At 37.6% G+C, this 24,314-nt stretch overlaps 1 protein-coding gene across 1 annotated transcript in view; it reads right to left on the bottom strand.

The window, feature by feature from the left end:
• SPTLC1 (serine palmitoyltransferase long chain base subunit 1) overlaps positions 1-21,950 on the bottom strand; it is a 31,621-nt gene extending 9,671 nt beyond the window's left edge. The window contains exons 1-9 of the mRNA XM_066181634.1: positions 21,873-21,950; positions 20,075-20,182; positions 13,632-13,726; positions 8,948-9,041; positions 8,427-8,499; positions 5,122-5,254; positions 3,254-3,383; positions 1,341-1,430; positions 561-668 (exon numbers count right to left, since the gene is read on the bottom strand). Coding sequence (XP_066037731.1) covers positions 561-668; positions 1,341-1,430; positions 3,254-3,383; positions 5,122-5,254; positions 8,427-8,499; positions 8,948-9,041; positions 13,632-13,726; positions 20,075-20,182; positions 21,873-21,935 — 894 coding nt within the window. The 5' untranslated portion in view covers positions 21,936-21,950. The remainder of the gene's footprint in view (positions 1-560; positions 669-1,340; positions 1,431-3,253; positions 3,384-5,121; positions 5,255-8,426; positions 8,500-8,947; positions 9,042-13,631; positions 13,727-20,074; positions 20,183-21,872) is intronic.
• Between the last annotated feature and the right edge of the window lie 2,364 nt (positions 21,951-24,314).

The following is a 24,314-nucleotide window of genomic DNA, read 5'->3' as shown; positions in this document are numbered from 1 at the left end:
GCATAAACACCACAAAAAGTAACCTCTTGGAAAAATAATTTGGCTTAATCTGCTAGTAAAGTACTACAATAACACCTTCGAAAGAACCATCAGAAGTTTTATCTTATTTTTCCCCACTGGAGTAAAAGGCAGTAAAGCAAAATAGGATGGCTATATACTGCAAAGATTTTTCTTATTTATTCCAAGACCTCAAATATTTTTGTGTCAGAGTGACATTTTTAGGTGTATGTAGCAGCAAAAGACAGCATTCATTATCACATTGAGTGTCCAAAAAAAAAGGATAGAATTATGCATTGTAAAAGTTCTTCTGTTATCTTTGTCACTAAGTAAAGGTAAGTAAAACTTTTTCAAGTAAGCACATGAAAGACTGCCAAGACCTGAAAGCTCTAGGATGTCTAAGAAAATACTGTATTTAGAAACACATATATATTTTAAACACCCCTATATTTAACTGTCCATTGTACACTACAAAACTATCTGTTAAATGCCACAGCTATCAGGAAACAATTGCACAACTTGCAACTGTACAGATCTCTAATTCACAACAAAAAAGTACATACATTTATTCCGAAGTGTTCGGTAATTCCTCTTCCGTGTTCTCCAAGGACTCCAAAGGATAGGCTCTCCTCCAAAAATATTCTAACTTTGTATCTGTACTTCAATTTTATCTAAAATGAAGAAAATTTTATAAAATACAAGTCAGAATTTGGTGACAAAGTGCATAGAGGAGATAAGGTAAAGAAAGACAAGGACAACTTTCTGAATACTGCATAAAAGTGAGTTCTAGAGTTCTGTTCTGTCATCAACACATCTTAAAAGCCTTCAAAATCATTCCACCATATAATACTGAAACAAATCTCATAAATGTTCATATTTAAAAAACTTTTTTTTAATAGGTTCTCAAGCACTTTCAAGACAATGTATTTTCACATCATTTCTTCCATCATCTACAAGAATAGAGACTGCACAAAGAGCCATTTCATGCTGAATAGCAAATATTTTCCTCGAGTCACTGTTTCTGACATTTCTGCAAAGGTTTCTTTGAAACTTTTTTTTTTTAAACAATCCAGTATCATAACACATAGTTGAATATTTCACAGTATATTTTACAGGATAAAAATTAAGACCACAGCTGGACATTATTTCTAACTCTCAACAGCTTCAGAATCCTAATCAGAAGTTTCATAACAAGGTAAAGGTGTGGAATCCTGAGAAAGCAGGAAAGTAAACAAAAAAACTGCATGCAGAACTTTTCCACCTAGGCTTATTTACACAACACTATTATTTCATTAGCCACATGCTTTCACATGCAGTTCAAAAGGCAAATTAAAACCACTTACCAGCTCTGGAAGAGGGCAAATGTCTCCTGTGTTCATATACAATCCTTCTACTACAATAAACCTTCGAGTTACACGGGCCTTGCGAGGATTCTTCAGAGAAAGATACAGTTTTAGTTTATATCAGTTGTCACTAAACAAGCAAAGCTCTAAGTATTTTTTTGATAGGGAAGATTTTTCTGAAGGGAATGGACTCTTTTTCAAATAACCTGTTACTTACATTTAAACATCATATTTTTCAGCTGTAACAAAAGCTGAAATGCCTCACTGGAGTACTTCTGTGTTTTGTTTTATTTATTTTGTAAGAATTTCAAAGCTTTTGACTTCTATATGTGATTTAAGAGGCTGTGTTTTGCAACAAATCATAACCAATCCATTTGAATTTTATGAATAAAAGACAACCAATGTAACTACAGAACAAATACTATAAATCTTGGTCTCTATTATACTCATCATTAGTCTAAGCATTTAGAAGACTCTTCAACAAGTGTTTTGAGCACCAGGATTCACAATGCAGCACAAACCTCTTACAACTAGCGCGTTTCTAAAACACAATGCAAAAGTATCCATAACATCCATGTAACAAAGTCCTTGTCTGATCTCTGGATACCATACAGATCATTAAAATACCTTTCACTTGTTTCTGATAAATTTCAATTAGTATTATTTCAGTGTTGCAGTTTTAAAATGCCATTCCTCTGTTACTTACTTTTAACCTTATTGGTATTTCCTGAACAAGGGTATTTAGTCACACTTCTTTCATTTTTCAGATTTAGAAACATCTATTTAACTTTTCTGTGTGGTAGGTACTAAACTAGTCACAGTATGCTCTACAGGCTTTACCAATTCTAATGATATGACCTACCCTTTTCCAGTCAGTATGTCTTAGTTATACACACATGGTCTGTATTAAGCTCTTGCCTACCAATTTTATGTTCACATTCAGCTAATTACAGTAAGAAATTTTAACCATGTAGCTAATTCAAAGCACTCTGCTCCAACAAACCAAATGTGTTACACAAATTACTCTGAAAACCACATCTAAAAACTCATGTAAAGATTATCTGACAAAATGTATTGTCCATGAAGGTACATTAACTAATATGTTATCTATATATCTGCTATTAGTCAGATCCATTACTGATTTACACTGCTGTTAAGCTAATTGACAATTTATCTACTTTACTTTTTCTAAGTCTCATCACAAAATCAGCTTTCTTTCAATTGTCTGTAACTTGCCAGCATTCTGCAAACAAACCGTACAATCATGATAGCTACTCAGTTAATTCTTTTAAAACTCATTTAATCAAGTTATCTGTACTTTCTGATCCTGATCTAACTGCCTTGGGACATCCTTTCACATTACTGTCAGAATGAGAAGCAAGCCATCAGACTGACTCAAATTTTTCAAGAGAGAGAACATCTTAAGAGTTCAATCCATGACAAGGGAAGACTAAGAAAAAATTAACCATATTGATTCTATAAAGGACTACCCATTTTTGTGCTGATTTTATAGTGTGGCTATTTTATAGTAGAAGTGATAGTTAATTTGCATGATGTATTAGCTAAATACAGTTACAAAAATTTCTCAGAGATCAAAAAAAAAAAAAAGCTTTGTAATAGTTTTTAAAGAAAAGAAAAACATTATCTCATGTCAGTCAGCTGCCTGTAAAAGATATTCCCCTGCTACTAATGCCTGTAAGCTCAGTTCTAAGGGTTAAGAAGACAAATGCAAATAAATACTTTTTTTAAAAAAAAATCTTAATTAAATAAGCAACATTGAACTGCTCAACAGAGAGTAATGAAAACCAAGTAACTGCCTTTAAGCACTGCATCCATTCAATTACACGATACAGTAAAAAAATGTGGGGGAAGTGGCACAAAAGACTACAAATATTTCTTCAAAGGAATAGTACCTTTTGATCTTCAGTCTCTTGTTCCTTCAACAGTCGCTCAAGGTCAGCCATATCATTATGCTTAAATAACTTGATGTTACTACGAGATGCTTGTAAACCCTTCTGAATAGCAAAGCAGGCAGCTTCATCTCTGTAAGTACAGCAAACTCTGCTAAGTTTGGTAAACACAGTGCAATTGTTCAAAGAAAACTGGCTATTAGGACTTGTCTTTCTTTTGAGCAGGTATTTGTACTTAGGTATAGACAAAACCAGATGTTTTAAAGCACTGTGTATTTTATTTACATTCTGAAAACTCATTTCAAAGCTTCTCAATTTTATATGTATTACAGACACTAAAAATAAACCAGCAGGTTTGTTGTTTTGTTGTTTGGTTTTTTTTTTTTTCAATCTACACTCATCCTTTTGCTTGTATGTGACAGCAGTTTGAGCACAGCATTCCACGGACCAGGCAGAACTCCACAGTAATCATCCCAGAAACCTCTCACTTCATTTGTTCTGGGTCTTAGAAGAAAAACATAAAGATATGCTTGTGACATTTACTGCAGTCCTCCAAATACTCAAAAACTCCATTTTAATATCGTTTGAGAAATAATATCTCCATGTCCAAAGAACTATGGTCCATTTTTAAGCACTGGAACAGCAAATTTCCAACCATGATGGGGTATGCCATTTCACAGCTGCTTAGGTCAACTGATCTTGTGGAAGTGGCAACTAAACCAAATATGCATATACTACATTAAGTAATTTCAAACATGCTGCTTTCAAATACAGTGAGGTCTTCTGCCAATGAGAAGCTAAAACAGTATGAGATAACTAAATCCAGGGTACACTGGCATCCTTGAGTAATGTGTGCACAATCCTTGCCATTTGTCTCAAAAATGCTGATCCAGAAGATAATCAAAAACAATCAAAAACATGATTAAATTATGAAAGAACTTCTGTAAAGAAGTCAAATAGGCTGCAAGTCTTACACTCAGAAAAGAGAGCACCAAAGACAGATTTTAGCAGAGAAATATCAAAAGTACCATTATATTGTCATTTAACCACAGCAGGCAGCTGAGCCCCACATTGACACTCACTCCATATTCCCAGGGGAAAATCCCTATCTAAAAATCAAATGTATCAATAGAAACTGGTAGGTATAATATTCAGAACAGGTATTTTTCATATTCATATCATATTTTTAATAAAATGTTCAAGGTAACCACTTGCACGTGATAGAAACACTGAGGATATTAAAGATCTAAGGTACTGAAAGAATTAAAAGACAAGAAACATCCATCAACTCCAACTAAATCCAAGCCCTCTTTTTGGTGCAGTAAATTGAGTATCGTTTCATTGTTTCTCCCAGTTCTTGAATCTTTGCTTGAAAAATCATGACTGGCTATTCTTAGGTACCAGATACTGGGCCTGCCAAATCATTTATTTGATTCTGCATAGCTATTCTTCTGTTACTTTAATACGCACCAATATTTATCCAAATAATCTGTTGCAAATAGGCATGAGAGGAACAGAACAACTCTCCTTGAAGAAAGGTGAAAAGCCGGCAGTAGACAGGAGAAAAATAAGTGTAACTGTATCATTTAAGAAGATCAGTTGCTGGAATTACATTAGTATTTGAACGCACAAGTTATTTTGCTTCTTTTGCAGCTGATTGCCCATGTCTGATCTTTCACAATGAAAGCATAACTGATTTGTAACGTTTGGCACAGAAAAAATATTTGAATTTTGTACTACATAATACTTGATCAAAACCAGCAATATTTTTAAATGTTCAACAATATGTTATTTATATTCAACAAATTTTCAACTTTTATGATTTAGCAACATTAAAAATAGGAAGAAAACAATCAGAAAACAATACTTACACAAACACAATGTCCCCCCTCTTTGAATATGCAGGGATAGCACTGGCAATTGTTGCAAATCCGTATGAGTATATAATAGCTTCCTCAGTTCTCATGAATTTTGCCAGCCGTTCTTCTAATTCTAAGTGCACATCTATTTGAGAGAAAAATCAAAAATATATTAGATAGCTACCTTGTTTTTGTATCAATAAGTCAATCATTACTTTAAGAAATCATCTAATTGAAGTAAACAAGAACATTTATTTGTAGGAAAAGTATTAAAACAAGTTACTTCCCAAAATCCAGTTGCAACCAATCCAGCTTCAGTTAAAATGACAAGTAATCTGTTATTAATCACAAGTTTCGACAGATCTGAAGGTATATTTGCAACATGTTTCTCTAATGTTCTTACACCAAAGTTGTTACAATCTACTTGTGATTAGGCCACAAATGGTGCCACATTCTTGGACTGCGACTACAGAGCACAGTTACTATAGTCAGAAAACAAATTATGTAATTTATAGCAATTAATGAGGTCCTGTTGGCAGACCGTCAATTCTTCCAAGCAGATGCTTCCACTACATAAGCACAGCTATCATTGTAACAGAACACTACTCTTGTCAGACTACAAGTCACAATCTCCTGAACACACTTTAGCCCATTGAAAAGGTCACACCTCCAAGCCAGAGATTATTCACCCTTAAGATATATTGACTCAATCACACACACAGCGTTTCCCAAACCAATTTGGTCAAAGAGACCCTTGTCAAAAATAAAATATTAAAAACTGTAATACTACATGGTGAGTGAATTGCTGCTGCAGAAAGGTAACCACAGCATCAAGTATTCTGCCTAAGCAAAGTAACCTGTACCAGACAAAGTGTTATTTTGATTGTCTAACTCTTGCCACTATCTGCTTCTGCTAGCAATAGACAGATAATTATGCCTTTTATCAACTGGAAATAAAAAAGATTAAAATGCAAATAGAGATTATTACTGTGTGACTTGAAAGACCACCACTGCCCAAGCGTTACCTTTTTGCAATTACTGGAAGATCACTGAAACTAAAATCATATAAAGCAACATCAGTTATACATACAGACTCTTCCAACAGAATGGTTATGTCAGTGTTGCTCTTTCTTACCAGACACCAACAGAAAGGGTGTGTAAAAATCCCAACTTTGCCATGCTAAACATATGTAGCAAAATCTTCCCCCAAAAGGACACAGCCATCTGATGTATTTATTAATAAATGCAAAGGGTATTTATTAAAACAACAGCCTCCCAATCACAGTAAAGAGCAATTTTATCCATAGCATGCAAAATAGAAATCCTCAACAATCCTTTCCTGATGTTTATGGGGCATCAAAAAGTAGATCAGAAAGAAATTGGTTTTCCCACTGCTTTTAAATGAAAACAGTTAATCACTCATGATTTGTAAGGGTTTTTTTGCACCCTATTATTTTGGTCCAGTTGCACCATATAAACCAAATGTTCGGGGATATCTAGAATAGCCTTTCCTCTCCAAAGACTTCAGAAGGAAGGATACTGACTGGAATTATCTCATCTACTTTCTGACTGAGATTGTAAATAGTCCATTTCCACAATCTTTGTGTCTTTATCTTGTGTCATTGCTACACGGATTTCAGGATCAATTAACAATCTTCAATCAGGTTTCCAAAAGGGTGGGATGACGTTTGATTTACTGAACTGTTGCAAGGCCCAACAAAGATTAGCAATAACAAAATTTCAAAAAACTGACTCGCCACACAGTGTTTAAAACATGCAATATAAACAACATTCAGTCCAAAATGTTTCTTTTTGAAGCCCCATCAGTAGAGAATAACAAATGAGGGGAAATAAGAACTGAGCTACTATTTTTGAGTGGTCAGCTATTGATACCTAATGAGGAAAAAAGTTTTGAGTGACCATTTACACAATTCACCTGGAAAAGATGACAAGAACATCACTGTTCAGAATCAGGACTTGCATTCTTCTCACTGTGCCTTATTTAGAAACAACCACCATTACACTAAGCAAGGTCTAGGTAAAAAATTGGGCAAAACAAGTACTGTCAGCAAAGGCAGCTAACAAATATATTCAGATTTGTGCTATGGAAAAATGTTCTGCAAGCCTAAGAAAATTTTGCCAAGGGCAAGAACACATAAGTTCAAAATGACACACACCTGGTACATCATTACATAAGGGTATGAATGGTTTGTTTAACCATGAGGTTGAAAAGTGCTAAGGCAATATTAAGGTCCCATTGCAATAAAATCGGAATACTATATGACTTTCCTTTATTGCAGTGATTTGCTTTAGTATGGTTACACCATTTGGATTAGCCTAGCTTAATTGAAAACTGCAAACACTATACTAATTAGTGGGCCACCAGTACACTCCTTAGAAACAAATTATGGTTCTAAGCTAATGAACAATTTCTAAGATTGATATCAAGACTCAACCCTGTTCTGATAGACTTCTATCAAATTAAATTAGGTATAGCAACAAGTTGAACACTTATAGGACTAGTCTGATTAACCAAGAAAAGCTCAAGTTTGTCTTGAATTCAAGGCAAGGCTGCAGGAAGCTAACTCTATGAAGTAATTTGAGTATAGTCCTCCTCAGAATTCCATCATCTCTGGGGAGAGACTAGAAAGTTCACAAAACGAATTGACAGTTTTAGCCTGTAACTGTGCAGCTATTCATGTATAACTCTTTGGTTCACATGCGATATTTCAAAATATAAATGCCTGTAAAGAACTATGTCCAGAGCCCAGTATTTAACAACTTACTACTTCTTTAAAAAGAATGAAAACCCCTTACCTTAGAAAAACCTGCTCAGGTCATAAAATCTCTCAATTACAGCATTAAAATTACCAGTACTGAAAAAACTTAATTCTGGCTACAGCACTAATAGTCACAGAAGTAGTCACATTAGTCACAGAAATCACACTGCCCCCTTGTGGTTTTGCAGAAAGTTTAATTCGCACTTACATTTAAACATTCAGTCACCATGCATTATTAAATTCTAATAGGTTTATTTTCTCTATTATGGCTACCAGAACTACAAGAGATTTATATATAAACTTCGCAATTGTCCTCAAAGACCAGCATTAGAAAAAGTAAGAAAATAGATAAAATAATAAGAAACAAAGCCAGGAAGAATGAGCGCTACCAACCCTCAACAACTACAGTAAAATGTGCATAAGAGGATAACTGTTCTTAAGAGCAACAGAAATAACTTTTTGCTTATTGGACTACTTTGGCTGGTTTACCAAACTATTCTGAATACCTTTAAAGGCATATCAAAGAAAGTTACTCACCAAAAGTACCATAGAATCCTCTGGGTCCACAAGTGCCAACACCGTATTTCTTCAGAGAAGCCTGGGCTGCACTCTTTAATAGGAAAGAACCACATGAAATATTCCTGCATTAGCTTTCCTATACACTTCACACCGACAATTTTACAATGTACACAGATGACTTTTTCTATCATGCAACATGACCTGCTTCACAGAAGTATACTGAATTCAGTATACTGAAATCTGTAACTAATTTCACCTCAAAACTATTTTAGACAAGTGTTTAAGCATCACCCATTTTATTCTAATGGACATGAAATACTAATCTAACTTGATAATCAACTAGGTATGCAGTAAGTACACTGGATTAAACTTCAGTAAAAATAGAAACTTGAATAGCACATTATGAGATGTATAATCTTACTTCCTGCTTTAGCAGTATGTTATTCATGAAGTTCATGCTTTCTGTACTCTTTTTCCCGAGATAACATACAAAGTAAGAGAGGAATAATCACACAAATAGAGTAACTGAAATAACTCACCTTAACTTTTTCATTATTCAGAAGTCCAAGGAAGTTAAATGATGCGAAGTTTATACATTCCTTGCCATTAACAGTGATTATATGTGTGGGAGGACTGAAAAAAAAATATAGACCTATTGTTATGAATGAACAGTTATTATTTTCATAAACACATAATACAGGAGTTCTGTTTTTCAACAATGGAAGGCACTAAGGTTTTTCAAGACTCTTTCTACTTATTCTGTTGCAGCTGCCAATCAGTATTTAAATTCAGTGTCAAGTCACAAATATCCTCAACAAAACCTATATTCCTGAAATTTAATAAAGAAACTGTAAATAGCTTGAGATATTTCATGATTCCTTATTGAAAACTTAATTCATAGAAAGATGACCTCTGAAGAGATAAATGAAACTTCTACTTTAAAAGCAAAGTGATATCTGTTTTCAAGAAAAAATACTAAAAATGAAAATGATACCTCTTTGCTCTTTCTTCCGAGTGAAAAACTAATTCAAAATAAATGTTTCTGTCATAAAGCAACCCGAGAATACCTATCTTGTACTGATACAGCTATTGAAACATAAATAGTAGCTGTAAGTGGACAAAACTACTGTATTAGTTACTGATTACTATCACCTCAAGTTTCCGATTCAGTTTAATCTGTACTGGTTTGAGTAATTTATGTAATCAGTAAACAGAGAAAGTCCGAAAACACACACTACTAGCAAAGTACCAAGAGCATTATATATATGAAACTGAGGGCAATATTATGCCTTTAAATTAAAGCATCATGTCTGTATACTGTATACAGTATACAGCAGACCTGTTCTGGCAATTATACACATCAATACAACAAGTTCAAAAATTCCCATTAATCACTTGGAGAGTTTAGACGTCTCAAATCTAAGCTAAACACAAAACCCTATGTCTGTCCATTTCTGTACCTGCTGTCAAATACTACAGTTGAGATTCTGTGCCATTCCTCAGACACAGTAATTTTCACAAGCTTTTCCCATGTGGAAAACTAGCAGTGGGCAATTTCCTTGATCAAAATTAAACAGGGCAGCTCAAACATCAAATGCCTGTGCACAGCTGTTCCAAACCTGGTAGCTGAAAATATTTCAATGGGTACATTCGGCGTGCAAAGCAAGTAACTTTAAAGCCCAAGCTATTCATTGCAAGTTATGAAAAACACTGAACTGCCTGAACTTCACTTAAAAAATCTCAATGATTTCATGTTGTATCTGTCCACTTGAGAAAATGGAGCACATATTGCTTCAACTAAGCAATTCCGAAAGTCTACTAAACAGCTTTGGAAAGCTTTCTACTAACACAGTGCACGTGCATCTTTTGAATGCTGAACCTGTCCCCACAATGGAGCCGTCCCGTATTACTGCAATGCATCTTCTGCACAGTAGTAGCATTATAGAAATGTGCAGCAAACTGTCTTGGATCAGTTCCTCTGTCTAGCTCATCAGTAAGCTGTACCAAAGTCTGGATGTCCTACTAAGTGAAATAATTACCTAGTTTCATGGATATTCACCAGAGCAGTCCTGTATACATATACATACATTTTGTCACTAACATGAGATTCAGTATATTCCCAGCACACTATCAAATCAGGTAAATTTACAACAATTTGCCTCAGCTTCACCTCTCAAATCTAGAAAACACACCAATGTTCACCAACAACTTGGCCTTTATAAAGCTGCAGCCTTCATGGAAACTTGGCCACCCCTTCCTATCAGAATTTTACCCAAACTTCTAAAGAAACAATAAGAAAAATATAAATGGAAAAATGTTATTTCAGTGAATAATTATAACCAAAACATGGATATTGACCGCACTGTAAACCCTACCTTGCAACAACAGTAAGTCTTTGCAAAAAGAAAATCCCAAAACATTTGGGGTTTTTTTATGTATCTCCCTTCCCCTACTATAACATTAGGCATCATGGTTAGGAACAACAGTTATGAGATACAAAGTGATAAAGTGATCCAGCTTAAACAGTAAATAAAAATATCATTTCAAGCTATATTCAAAGAACTAGAAAGCAAATCCTTCAGAAATTGTCTTTTAAGGATTGATAGCATGCCCACTATTCTTGGGTCTCTCACTAAAGTGTTTCATATATTGAAAAAAGCAGTCACAGAAGAAAATAAAGTTAAGACGGTACACTAATGTGACTTCTATTTTAAAGCAGAACAAGAATTAGCATGAAATTTTTCAGATGTACTGTTTTAGGAAATAGATTTACATTTTCTGAGTGAAATCTTGTACAATCTATCTTGAATAGATTAGTTCTCAGAAAGGCTACCACTAATTTCTGAACTGTGAAAGCTGCTGTGGGTACCTTCTTCAGAGCTGGTTCAAGATGGGTCACTTTTTTGGTTAGGACAAAAAACTTTTTTGGTCTGAGTTTTTGGCTTTCCTCATCATTTGGCAATGTTACTTGACTATGCAGAAAGAAGAATATAAACACAGGGTACAAACAGCACAGCCTACTGACGGAGGAGAAAATCTGCCTCACAAACACAGAAAGTCAACATTTTTACTGAAATACTTAGTTTTCTGTAGTGGTTTTGAGCTTTTGTTATCCCCACATTATACCATCAACACCCGGTATTACAAAGATAAGTGAGAGTGGTGAGGCACCGAACAGGCTGTCCAGAGAAGGAAGCTGTGGATGCTCCATCCCTGAAAGTGTTAAAGACCAGGCAGGATGGGGCTCAGAGCAACCTGGTCAAGCGGAAGGTGTGCAAATGGCAACAGTAAAAATGAGATAACCTTTAAAGGTTCCTTCAAATCCAAATTTGGTTTATGAGTAGGATTTTTGTACATCACCACTCATGACAGACACTCAGACACGAAAATAACTGAAAAAACTACCTCAATAGATAGGGTCTCCCTAAAATACTGGTTAAAAAGGGGAAATGCTCTTGAGCTGAAATCAGGATGCAGACATTTTTCTTCCTGTATTAATTCCAAAACATGTTTTAATAATTTTACAATCAAAGTTCCAGTCTACAGCTGTTGAGCAACTTGCGGGGTAGCAGTCAGTTGGCAGCTTAAATGTTACAAGACAAATGTCAAGTCTTCCCGACAGCCACTATTGAGTGGCTACTCTCTTGAAGGATACGCTATTGAGTAGCCACAACACATTAACATTCTGTCACAATACATTTCCTTGCTGTAAGTCCTGGAAAGTTCTAATAATCTAAACATTTTCTGAATCACTCTACAACATATATTTGTTCTGGTTTTTTTAAACACCCAACACTTCCTTTAACCTCACAGTAGTGCTTGCTTCAAAATTCTGAAGAATAACGTAAGAATTGTTCACATCATAACTAATTAGAACAGGCATCACTTGTACACAGCAGACTTCTCTGTGGTAGTGGAACCATCAAAACGGACCTCACTATGACAGTAAATAACTGTACTGTCACTAAATTATTTCAAATTATTAGTGTCAATAGAAGGATATTACGAATGCTTACAAAGTAAAAGTTACTGACACGCAAACCTGAAGATTGTAAAAAGAAGCTTCAAATCAATTTCTAAAATAGTGTGACTCTTGCCTAAGTCATCAAACACTTTAAAAGCCTTGTAACACAATAAAGTCACACTGTGCCACAGATTTTCTCACGAAACAGCTTTACCATCCACCATTTCCAATTCTTAATGTCCAAAGGAAAACAACTTTTCATGAAGCATGTACTGGGTTTGGGGCGGAGTCAATTTTCTTAACAGTTGCTGGTACGGAGCTGTGTTTTGGATTTGTGCTGAACACAGGGTTGATAACATAGAGAAGATTTTATTACTGAATAGAGCTCACACAGAGCCAAGGCCTATTCTACTTTTCACACTGCCTCACTGGCAAGGAAGTTAAAGGTGTATGGGAGGTTGGGAGGCGACATAGCCAGGACAGGTGATCCAAACTGACCAAAGGGACTAGACCATATGGCATGCTCACTACATAAAGCATGGGAAAGGAGAGGAAGGAGAGCGTGTTTGGAGGTATGTCATTTGTGCTCCCAAGTAACTGTTACATGTGATGGGGCCCTACTCTCCTGGAGATGGCTGAACACCTCCCTGCCCATGGGAAGCACTGAATGAATTCCTCGCTTATCTTCGCTTGTTTGCATGGCTTTTGCTTTCCCTATAAAACTCCTTATCTCAATCATGACCCTTCAAACTCTCTACGCAGTCCCACTGATGAAGGAGTGAGCAGCTGCATGGGCCTTAGCTGCTGGTTGGGGTTAAACCACAGCAATTGCCAAGTGGCGACACAGGAAGTAGTTTCTTTTAAAGTGATTAGCAATGATGTAAGAAGGTGGTATCCAGTTTTGGAGGTCTAAGTCCATGTCTTCAGGAAGTATGAAACAAATTAATACCAAACAATAGAGAGTAACAATGAAGGCAAAGATACAACAACTCCTTCTCCCACCTTCAACATTGAAAAAAAAAAAATAAGGACAACATTTAAAGTAAGAAAGATTTTCTTAGTAACATAATCTTGATAATGTTACAAAACCAAGATCTTTTCAGAGGCAAATTCAGTCCGGCTCTTTAAAAATGCAATGCAGTTCATTTACAAAAGGTTTTAAGGATATGGAAATGCTTAATGAGCAATACGCTTTAAAATAGGGATATCAAGTATTTGAGTCGAAGTAAGTAAACAGAATTTATTTTGGTTATATTTACCCTGAAACAATGTTGTAATTGAGAGCTGGGTGATCTTTTGGCACAGAAGGTACAAGAGGCTCTGGCTGCCATTCTTCAATCAATTCTTCTTTTTCCTGATCAGAAGAAAAGAAATACTGTTTGAGAAGGGATTTCCACTAGAAAATGTATTATGTACTAAAAAACAGTTGATAACTATCGTATTAGAAATCACGTACGCTAGTACATGTCACCTTTCTGAGACACTTAAAAATCGGTATTATCCCAGGATCTTTAAATGAGAGGCTCGCAATTATGAAATTGGGAAGGGAATAAGATATAAAGAAACATGGACCAGATGTGTCTGTGTATTAAAGATCTTACACAATAATCAAGAGATGAGATACTAACATGATGTCCCTACCAGATTTTAATCAGTGCTTTCCATTCAACCTGTTAAATATGAAAAATCACCTCTACAGTTTATGTAGAGGAGAATTATGTAACTGAGTATGAATTACATAAAAATTTAATATAGATTGCCTCAATTTACATTCTTGAGTCATCAATAGTGCTATTTCAACAACACTGGCATTAAAATACTTAGCAGCAAAGTAACAAATATGTGAGAAGGATACAATGAAGAAAAACAGTCAAGGGCTCAAGAAAAGGTAACAACTACTAAACCACATATCCTACACCTAACCATGGCGGAATACTGAGGGCACATTCACCTTCAAAATAGTACCTAAATTCAGGTTAATCTCAAAGTGAAACCACAACCCAAGATAAAATTCCATCTTCGTCTCACAACACTAGTGGGCATCTCTATACCAGTAAATAATATTACTATCTGGATGGAAAATAAAAAAATCAAACACGTAATTTTACACTAAGGGTGATGCTCAACCACACTGCAAGCCAGCAGCTGCTACTGTGCAGTCCTCTCCTATCCAGACATTGCTGCTCCTTGTGCTGGCAGAAGCAGTTACAAAACCAGACAAAAGCTTTATTCAAATCCAGATGAAAACTAAGTCAGCAAAAGCAGGATGGGATATATATCTAAAGTAGAACTCACAACAGGAGTCCCAAACCCAACCTATACAGGGTGATGCTATTGGGAAACCACATCCCTCATGAGTTGCAGTTGCCCAGTAGTATCTTATACCTTTGCACAAGAGTTCATGAAGGAGTTCTGAGACAATCATAAAGCAGGACACATGCTCACGCAGCCTTCACTCTGCTGCTACAGTAGTTGTTGAAAGGTCCCAAATCCCTAATGTATAGTGTGTCTAGAATCAAGAGTTTTGTGTTCATGTTGGAGCACAGGGTTGTTGGTTGGTGTCGTGCTTCATTTCGGTTTGGGGTTTTTGCAGGGGAGGGTTATTGGGTTTTGTTTTAATTAGGCAGCAGAATAAACCAGGTGAGAAATGGGTGCAGCCTGTCAGTTATGGAAGGATAAATAAGAAAAGTTTTATTTGACATCAAATGCCTTAGTGATAAGGACTTCAGATTCATGGTGGTTTTTTCTGCTTGAAACTTGAACACAGAACACTTGAAGAGCTTTAAGGCAGAGCAGGCAACAAAAAATTCCTTTTCTTCAAAGAAAGCAGAATTAAAACTGTGGAAGCATGTACTTAGCTTTTTCATTAGTCTAAGTTTTTTAGCTAAGTGTAGCAAAATATCATCAAACTGGTTAGCTACTGAGGACATAAGCTCAAAATACTTTTGTCACAGAGTTTAGCAGTAAGAAAAAGGTATGTATAGACGGCCACTGTAACCATAGTAAATTAGCACATTCCAATTACAGTTAAGATCTATTAACATGAAGATAATGAGCAATTCCTAATTAGTATTCCTATCCCCCCTCACACGAATTCCTAAGAAGTTTCTGCTCTTCCCTTTAAAATCTTTGTTGCACACGAACTTAACAGCATAGGTCACAAGCCACAGATGAGACATGGCAACATCCTAATTTTTCTCATAATACAACCTAGAATATACAGGAGAGGTGTAAATGTCCTTTCAAACAACACCATTTCATTAATTCTAGCTCACATTCATTCTCCTCACCCATTACACAACATTTTGGTTTTTCATGGACATAGACAAACATTTGCATATTCACATCTTATGTCAACTGTTTCCCTGAGTTCTCAGCAGAGGACAGCATTGGAGACACTGATGATTAAAATGAGCACCAATCTCAATCTAAACCAGCCAGCCACTGCTGCAGACAAGACAGTGCAAACCCTTTCTTCCTTCCATTCACCAAATACTGCAGCACACTGGCCTACCCTTTCAACTGCTCAGGGTAAACATGACCATCTGCCTCGGAACAAAAGGGCAGGGCAGAAGCAAGACTTACATGCAGTGACCCAACATCAGAGTACTTCTATCTTTTACCTCCTAAACAGATAAAATTTCACACCAATATAAATTTTAAAAAGCTTATTTTCAAACATACAGAAAAACTATCTTTTTAATTCACACTGTCCTCACACTGTAACACACCATAACACCCACTTGATGAAGAGAATGAACTCAAAACTTTCAGTTTCCACTTTTCTTGGACTGCAGTGTATGTGAACTCATACCGCAACTCTTCCTCTTGCCCTTTTAAAATTACTTTTAATTTATATAAGCAATAGATAAAATATAAGTAACATTATAAAGTGTAAAGATTTTACTTTATTAATAATACATAATAAACATGAAAATATAATCTATAAAATGCTTACAACTGTATTTTATAAATTATAATAAATACCTTTTTGTATACTTAGCTTTAGGCTTTCTGGCTCTCTGAACCCTAACCCTACATGTTAGGGAATCTTGAATTTGTGCATATTTATACATAGAAATATCTTAAATCTGTTTATCTAAATACACATAGATTCCAATACATAAATACAGAATGGTTTTGGGTGGTTGTGTTCTGTTGCGGATTTCACTTTTTAATTACTATATACCTTGGATAAGGAAAATACTTGGGTGTAAACACATTCAACCCAAATGATTAAGGAAGTTGCCTTGTTCACCCAGGTTCTTAAGAAAAGGTAGCAATTTTGTTAATGAAGACAGTTCTTAGTGCTCAAAATGATGTCATACATGCATATTCTACATTAATATCAAAAGATTAATAAAACTCAAGTAAGTCTTTAATTTCACAGTACTTCTAGACTCATGTAACATAATGGGACAAACTGGCACAAATAATGGGCATGCTAGTTAGAAATTTCTCTCTTTCAAAGTATGTATGTACGCTCATACATAAGAGAAATTTTACCTACCTAGGGAGTCTTGGCTCAGAATTACTGAAAACCTTTACAACAGACTACCTCTGCTATTCCCTATAGAACAGTATCTGATTATTCTGTGAATGCTGTTCCTGCAAAACAGAGCTCTCAAGGTCTATGCATTTCAAAGCCACACATTAAACATTTGTCTCCAATAGGAACTTTCCAGCTTCCTGACTAGTATCACTCAAATAAAATGCATCCCATGCTACCACTGCAGTGGAAATTCTGAAACCAAAGAAAAAATAGGAAGATGCGACTCTTAGTAGTACTTCAGAGATTTTGAGAGAAAACCTCAGTATCATTATCACTTACTGCAGAGTAAAAGACAAACAGACCTGCAGAGCACCTTCCTTTCACACTGAGCTAAGTGCTGCCATGCAAACTTCCATAGCCCACTCCAGTCCTCATGGTCACTTCCACTTGCTACAGATTTTACTTTGTGTGAAAGCCCATAATAATCTATGTCTAGCACCCTGTATGGCCACAGACTGATTTCCTAAGACACTGAACTATCAGTAACTTACAGTATCAGGGAAGCACTCCACCTTTCTAGTTAATGATTTGGGAGATACTATTTTCTAAAAGAAGCAGTAGGAATACTTACAAACACTATTAACAAAGCATAAGCGTTGAAAGGTGATTTCACCAGTTGAAAGGAGATTTCTGCACTAGATTTCGAAGTACTCTTGCTACACATTTGACTGAACCTAAAATCCACCTTCAGGGTGGATTTCTTCACAGTTTTAGACACATGACTCTTAAGTTCACTAGGTTGCACAATATATCGTCTGTTTCTTGTTCCCCAGGATGGACTTGTCCTAACAGATCACTAAGATGGCTGTGCAGTAATTGTATTCTTCATTAATATTTATTACATGGAGCCAGGTCTGCTCTGGCAGCATTCCAAAAATAATTCACAAAGAAACTTCAAGTACCATTACATGAGTGGCTGGCATAAAGGTAGTGTGTGCTCTACCACCTAAGCAGGCCTGCCTCCGGTGGCTCTACCTGAGCAACCTAGTATTTCTTTCTGGTGTGGTAAAGACTGGACACCACAGCATGACTCAAACTAGAACAGGTCAGAAAGCAAATCAGCAGCAGTCTCCTTGCTGAACAGCTGACACGTTTCTACACGGAGATGAACACTGACACAGAAGCTTGCCTCTATGGGATCCTGTATTGTATGAAACAGACTGTACTGGGTCTGGCTGTAAAGGTGGGAATTTTCTTCATAGCAGATGACACAGTGCTGTGACTAAAACAATGCTGGTAAAACATTAAAGTTGTATCTCTTGCTGAACAGCCTTTGCACAGGGCTAGCACCATCTGTTTCACACTCTCTTCCCCGAGTGAATAGTCTGGTGCATGCCTGAGAGACTGGGAAAGGACACAATCAGGCTTGAAACAACCAAACATAGATTCCATACTGTATGATGTCACAGGGCAACAAAAGGGAGAAGAAGAGTTTTAAGGAATTTAGTCAACTTTTGCTCAAGAACTGTCTGATGCTGGTCCCTCCATGAGAGGTGGTGAATGAGACACCACTCGTCTTTTCTGTCTTCTTCCACTTCACTTATTAAATAATTTTATATTCACTCAAAAGTTTTCTTACTTTTAGTCTTCCTTTGCTTTGTGAGCAGCTGTGCAATGCTCAAGTCTACTGGGGTAAATCTACAACACAGACTAGTGCCAATTAAGTGCAGATTTTTCATGAAGTTTAAGGAGAAGGCACATCTCTCTGCGTTTACAGTTATTCCCCTACACAAAATACATTAGGTATCTTCAAAAGAATTATCTACACTGTAGAAAGAGAAATGGAACCATTCCATGACTCTGAAGAATCAGTTTGCTTAATTCCTCCAACTGTAGAAGATATATTCACACTAACTTCATTGCTGTGTTTATGCTTACTCTCAGTGAACTATCTGTAGACAAGACATTCCCTTCCAAATACAGTTCTTCCTACAGCAACCACTACTTTCATCTTCAAAAGTCAATCATACAGTCAGCTACTCTGACTTGCACCACCTCCATGGCTAGACAGCTTGAACACAGGATCAGAAAAAAGAGCATTCACCCATGCTATATTTTTTTGCCACCAAGATAAAGATAATAAGCTGCTGGTTTCTTTAACAGTAAAACCCTTTGCTGCAATAGGGCTCACTGTAACTTTCTGGCTCTGTAATCTGCAATGTGAATCAATATATCTAGTCTACCTACAAGGTAATTCTTGATCCCTGGTTGCATTTTTGCTAATATTCACATTCCTTTTCACCCTTCAAACTCAGAAAAGTTTGTAAAAATATCAATGAAAGCACCACAGCAATAACATATTTGCATGCTTCTATTTTTCAGAAAGCCTAATAACTGCTGTCCTGACAGTGACATCCTGCAAAAGTAAAAGATTATTTAAGCCTAGGCCATTTCCACATGTTTTCCTCCTAACACCCTTCTAAACCCTTGCTTCCACTGAAATGTAGCAGATCAGCTACATGTGCAATCTCCGAGTTGTTCAATGCCCCAGTTAAACACACACAGAACAATTTTCTTTCCCACACAGCACTATTGGAGATTTGTCTGCATACCTTCCACAGCTTCAGCAAATGGTTAGTCACAAATTAAGATGATGACCTGCAACTGCATGACAAAATCCAAGATGCATATAGAGACATATGAGTGAATTTCTTACTTTTTAAGGAAAAGACAGGTTTCATCTTTTTTGGGTCACCAATTATCCAACAGTTGCCTTTTCCTGCCTTCTACTGCAGAGAGAATGACTCCTTAAAACAAAAAAAAAGTATCCTCCAAAATACTAGAGATGAAACATATCTGATGCAGGAAAACTCTTACAGTTAATTTTGCCTGATGGGCATTTTTAACATATCTTTCATCTTTAAAATAAAGCCCTCCATTGAGGAGAGCTAATGACAGCTTTTCAGAGCTTAACCGTCACTGCCATATCAGTTTTTCTTATTTCTCAGACTCCCAAACACAGTGCTACTTTAAAAGCACACACTGACACATTTAAACAACAAGCAGCTCCTGAGTCAAAAGTAAGCTCACCCTTTGAAGTTAAAGAAAAAAACACCAGAAATATTTATAATGCAGCAATGGTTCAACACCCAATAAATACATCAATTGCTATGAACTGTTTCTCTAAAGAGAAATATTTTTTCACTGTACCTTAAGTGTTAGATCAGATCGCTCTTGAAGCTTATATGTCTTGGAGAAAAGAAGTCTGATTATCCATAGTATTAGAATTCCTTCTAAAATAAGATGGTAAGCAGGAGCCTGAAAACAAAAGTACACAAATTAGTCTAAAGAGAATTCTATTTGAAGCAGTGTGACACAACACAACCATTTTGTCCCTACTAGGACACTCAGAAAACAACCCAAAACTTATCATCAGCTCATAGATTTCTAAATCAGTAAAAATTTTAACTAAATATAAGTGGAATGTTTTGAAGCTATTACTTGTAGCTGTTACCTTGAGTTTGAACGGATTTGGTCTGTTGTTCACAAAAAAAGCATGTTCTAAACTGATAATTGATTTCAGTTCCACACATAATTTTGAACACTGAGAGTAAAGGCGGTTAAGTAACACAGGTTGCACCAGTCAGCATCCGTGAAGGCAGACAGCTTTCAAAACAAGCAGAAGCATCCTGAGAGCCTGAAGGTCTGTGTCATCTATACTAAGTCACTTCAACTCCTCCATTTTTGCAACTTACACTCCACCAGCAGGGACAGCCATTTACAAAGAAAGCCAATTCTGTTCTTACAGCCAGCTTCTGTCAGTTTTACAGGCACTTTGGTCAGGTATAAACCAACTGAAGCAGCTCAAATAGTTCTGTCCTTATGTCCTTTACTCTCTTGTATAGACACCAAGCACGGGAATACAAGAGTTGATCCAAGTTAAAGTTAGCCTCTTTGGGTGCCAGGGGGATAAAAATCAGTTTGCCTTGGCAGCACAGCTAGTTTGAAGAAGATGTGAAGTTATGGCATCAGCACTGGACACCTAGAATTAATTGTGAGTTTAGTTATTCCTTTTCAGAAAGGCTCCTGTCTATTATTTTTAAAAGACTAGAAGTGCATACAAATGAGCACACTCCCTCTTCAAGTCAGGGGAATTGCTCCCACATATCAACATTTTTGGTGGTATCTGACCTGCCAACAAAGTGGAACTTACCACACATCCAGAAACTAAAGTAAAATGGATGCAAGCTTTTAAAAGCAGTAAAGAGTCCTATGGCATATCAAACTGTAAATAACAAATGTTACCTATTGCAGAGTACTTTTCAGTTTACCAAACATATTAAGAATATATACACGACATGTATGACATGACATCTGAAGAACACACAATATACTTCCACTGAGATTTGTGCTTTTCAGTGCCTACAATTATCCTGGACTCAGTGCTACCTGCTTCATTAGCTAAGCACTTCTATATTCGGACTGCAAATCTTGCACACATTCTTAAAAATTACTACCCTTTGCCAAAGGAAGGGACACAAAAGCACCGCTTATCATCATCACATCCTTTTTAATATCAAGAAACAAAGCCTGGGTACAAACATGCACAGCTGATCTCCACCAGGAGGGAGTTCAAACATTTAAACATTTAAACGCCGTTTCTTCCTTTGCAAACGACATTTGTAAGTTACAAACCTTGACCCCAGTAAAATACTGTGAACCTTATGGCTTAATGCTCTTGCTACACGCCTGAAACGTCTCTTTATAAACCTGGAGAAATAGGACATGTGTGTATATTTCCAACATACAGCCGCGGCGCACTCACATACACTCACGATTCAGCGAGTGCAGCCCGACCCCCGCAGCCCCGACCCGAGCTCAGCTGCCGATACACCACCCAGCACCGCCCACCGCCCTCGGGGCAGCTCCGGCGATACCTCCCGGCTCCCTGAGCCCCTAGCCGCCCTCACATCGCCCCGCCACGCTCGGGGCGCCGGCCCGGCCGCACCTCGTAGAAGGCCTGGACCATCTCCACCAGCACCCACTGCTGCCCCACGCCCGCCGCCGCCATGGCCGCGCCGCCGCTTCCGCCTCTGCGCCCACGCGCGCCGGGGCGGGCGCGGTGCCGCGCAGAGCGCCCCCTGCAGGCAGCGCGGCCCCCGTTCCCCTGCGGCTTTCCTTCCCCTGGGCATCCCGGCCCGTCATCGCTCCAGCCTGCTGTGTCGTGTGGCGAGCTTGGTCAGGGAGCGAGGCTAGACTGGGAAGATCACAGAATCACTGACTCTCAAAATCGGTCAGATTGGAAGGGACCACAGCAGGTCATCTGGTGCAACCTCCCTGTTAAATCTGGGCCATCCCAGAGCACGTGGCATGGGGTTTTGTCCAGACGGTTCTTGGGTCTCTCCGATAAGGGACAACTTCTTTGTGCAGCCTGTTCCAGTGTGCAGTCACCTGCACAGTTAAGTTTTCATGTCCAGGTGGAACTTCTGTGCTTCAGTTTCCACCCATTGCCTCTTGTCCTGTTGTGCAGCACCCCTGAGAGCAGCCTGGCTCCATTCTCTTGCTGTCACCTTCTTTAAACGCTTATATGTATAGATGCACCCTTCAGTGTTGACTAAACGAAATTAGCTACAAACTGGACTTGTCTTAGGAGATAAACATGGATGTGTTGATGTGTACTTCCTCACCACATTTCAAACCTGGTCACATTTGTTGAACTTGCTGGAGTTAGCTTGGTGTTGTTTTCTCCACATTCAGGCTTCCTCAGCCCTCTGATGCCCTAGGTGGAATGGGAAAAAGGGCAGATCCTATGTTTTTGTACCTCATCCACACGTTACACTTTACACCTCTGTATCTGTAACTGCTGAATTCATTGCTTGAAGGAACAATTGCTCAGATACTTGGCTAATGAAAGGAGCAGCAAAAGTAAAACTTGAGTATAGTGTAAATAATAGGTAACTTCAAATAAGAGCAGAAATGTTTGCTGTGAGAGTCTTGCCGAAGTGAGTGGGCCTAAAAGCCAAAGATTGTTGGGGAGAGATAAATGCCATGATGAAAAAGAGTAGTGTTGAAAGCCTCTCCCCACAGGTGCACCTGGGTGTGGGGAGGTGACTGAGTTGCTGTGCGGAGCTCTGCAGGACCTGAGCAAAAGTCAGTAATTCCTAACAGTCAGTGAAGAAGAGAGGCAACTGGAAAGAAGACTGCTTGGGAAGTGAGTTAGCTGTTAAATGCAGTGTTTGAGAGTGGTGTCTCCGGAGCTGCACAACTGTGGACTGTGTCTGATGGTCATCTTGGACAGCACAATGGGAGCACACCCCTTGGGGTTTCACTCACTAGTTTTCACCATGGTTCGGTGAGAGAAACCTGGGGCAACAGTTGATGAAATAGTGGCTAGCAAACCCCTTGTGGCTGTTGCTAACTACAGACAAACAATAGCTTACAAGTTTACAGTAGTGGATAGTTAAAATCAGTTAAACTTCACTTTCACACTAGTTGAAATGCATAGTAGTTTATCTCCCTGAGTTTCTGAACTTAATGATATGCTTGTCAAATTCCAATCTCTGCACAATAAGAGAAATATGTGGTTTCAGGCTCTCTGAAAAGTCAAGAGAGACAATAAATATTGCTTTTGGCTTTTAGCTCCATGAAGACTCTTGTCCTCACTGTTAAGTACTTCTGTGGCCATTGTGTCATGCTGGAGTCTTGGACTCTTGGGAGATGGCTGCTACTACCAGCCTCAAAGAATGTGTCTGGTATGCAGTCCCAAATTGCCCCCAGAAGAGTGGGCCGCATGAGTTGTCTAGGTGGGCAGCAGATTGAGTCACATCTCTGCTCTCATCAGATTGCGACTTTCAATATTTGACATCTATATGTACGATTGGGAGACTAAGAAATCGATTTTGTGAAACACTAGATGAATTGTTTCCAGCATGAAATGCAGTGAAGTTAATAACATACTAACCAGTAATTCTTCTGGCAGTGGATTCAGAATTCCTGTTCTGGATTATTGTAGTGCTGGGTCTGTCATAATAATGAGCCTATCCCTATTGCTCAGCAGTTTCATTGTTTCAACATGGGGCAACTGCTGCTAATTGCTTAAGGCTGCTTTACTTCTGACAGTAGTAAAGTGACGGAGGTAAAGGGATAAGTCCTTCTCAATGGCAGTTTGTGACTGGAAAGAAAAGGGAGAAGAAAAATATCTCTGAAATTAAAGACCTGATGAAAGTTATTGAGATAGTTCCTTATAGGAATTCCTGGTCTGTATGTTTCAAATTCTGTATTCCCCCCACATTCTCCATTTGCACAGTATTTCTATACCTCTCTTACTCTGGATCTTCCCTACTAACCCACTCATTTCTCACACCCTGCTTTGAATCCCCAGCTCAGCTCCCCTGGGTCAACAGTGGCATTCCAGCTATCTGTTATAGTTCTCTGGTCACTCCAGAAACTG

This window comes from Chamaea fasciata, unplaced genomic scaffold, assembly GCF_029207755.1.
Source record: "Chamaea fasciata isolate MVZ Bird 193981 ecotype frontalis unplaced genomic scaffold, bChaFas1.0.hap1 SCAF_4, whole genome shotgun sequence".
NCBI classification, from domain to species: Eukaryota; Metazoa; Chordata; class Aves; order Passeriformes; family Sylviidae; genus Chamaea; species Chamaea fasciata.
This window is presented reverse-complemented; position numbering and strand designations above follow the sequence as displayed.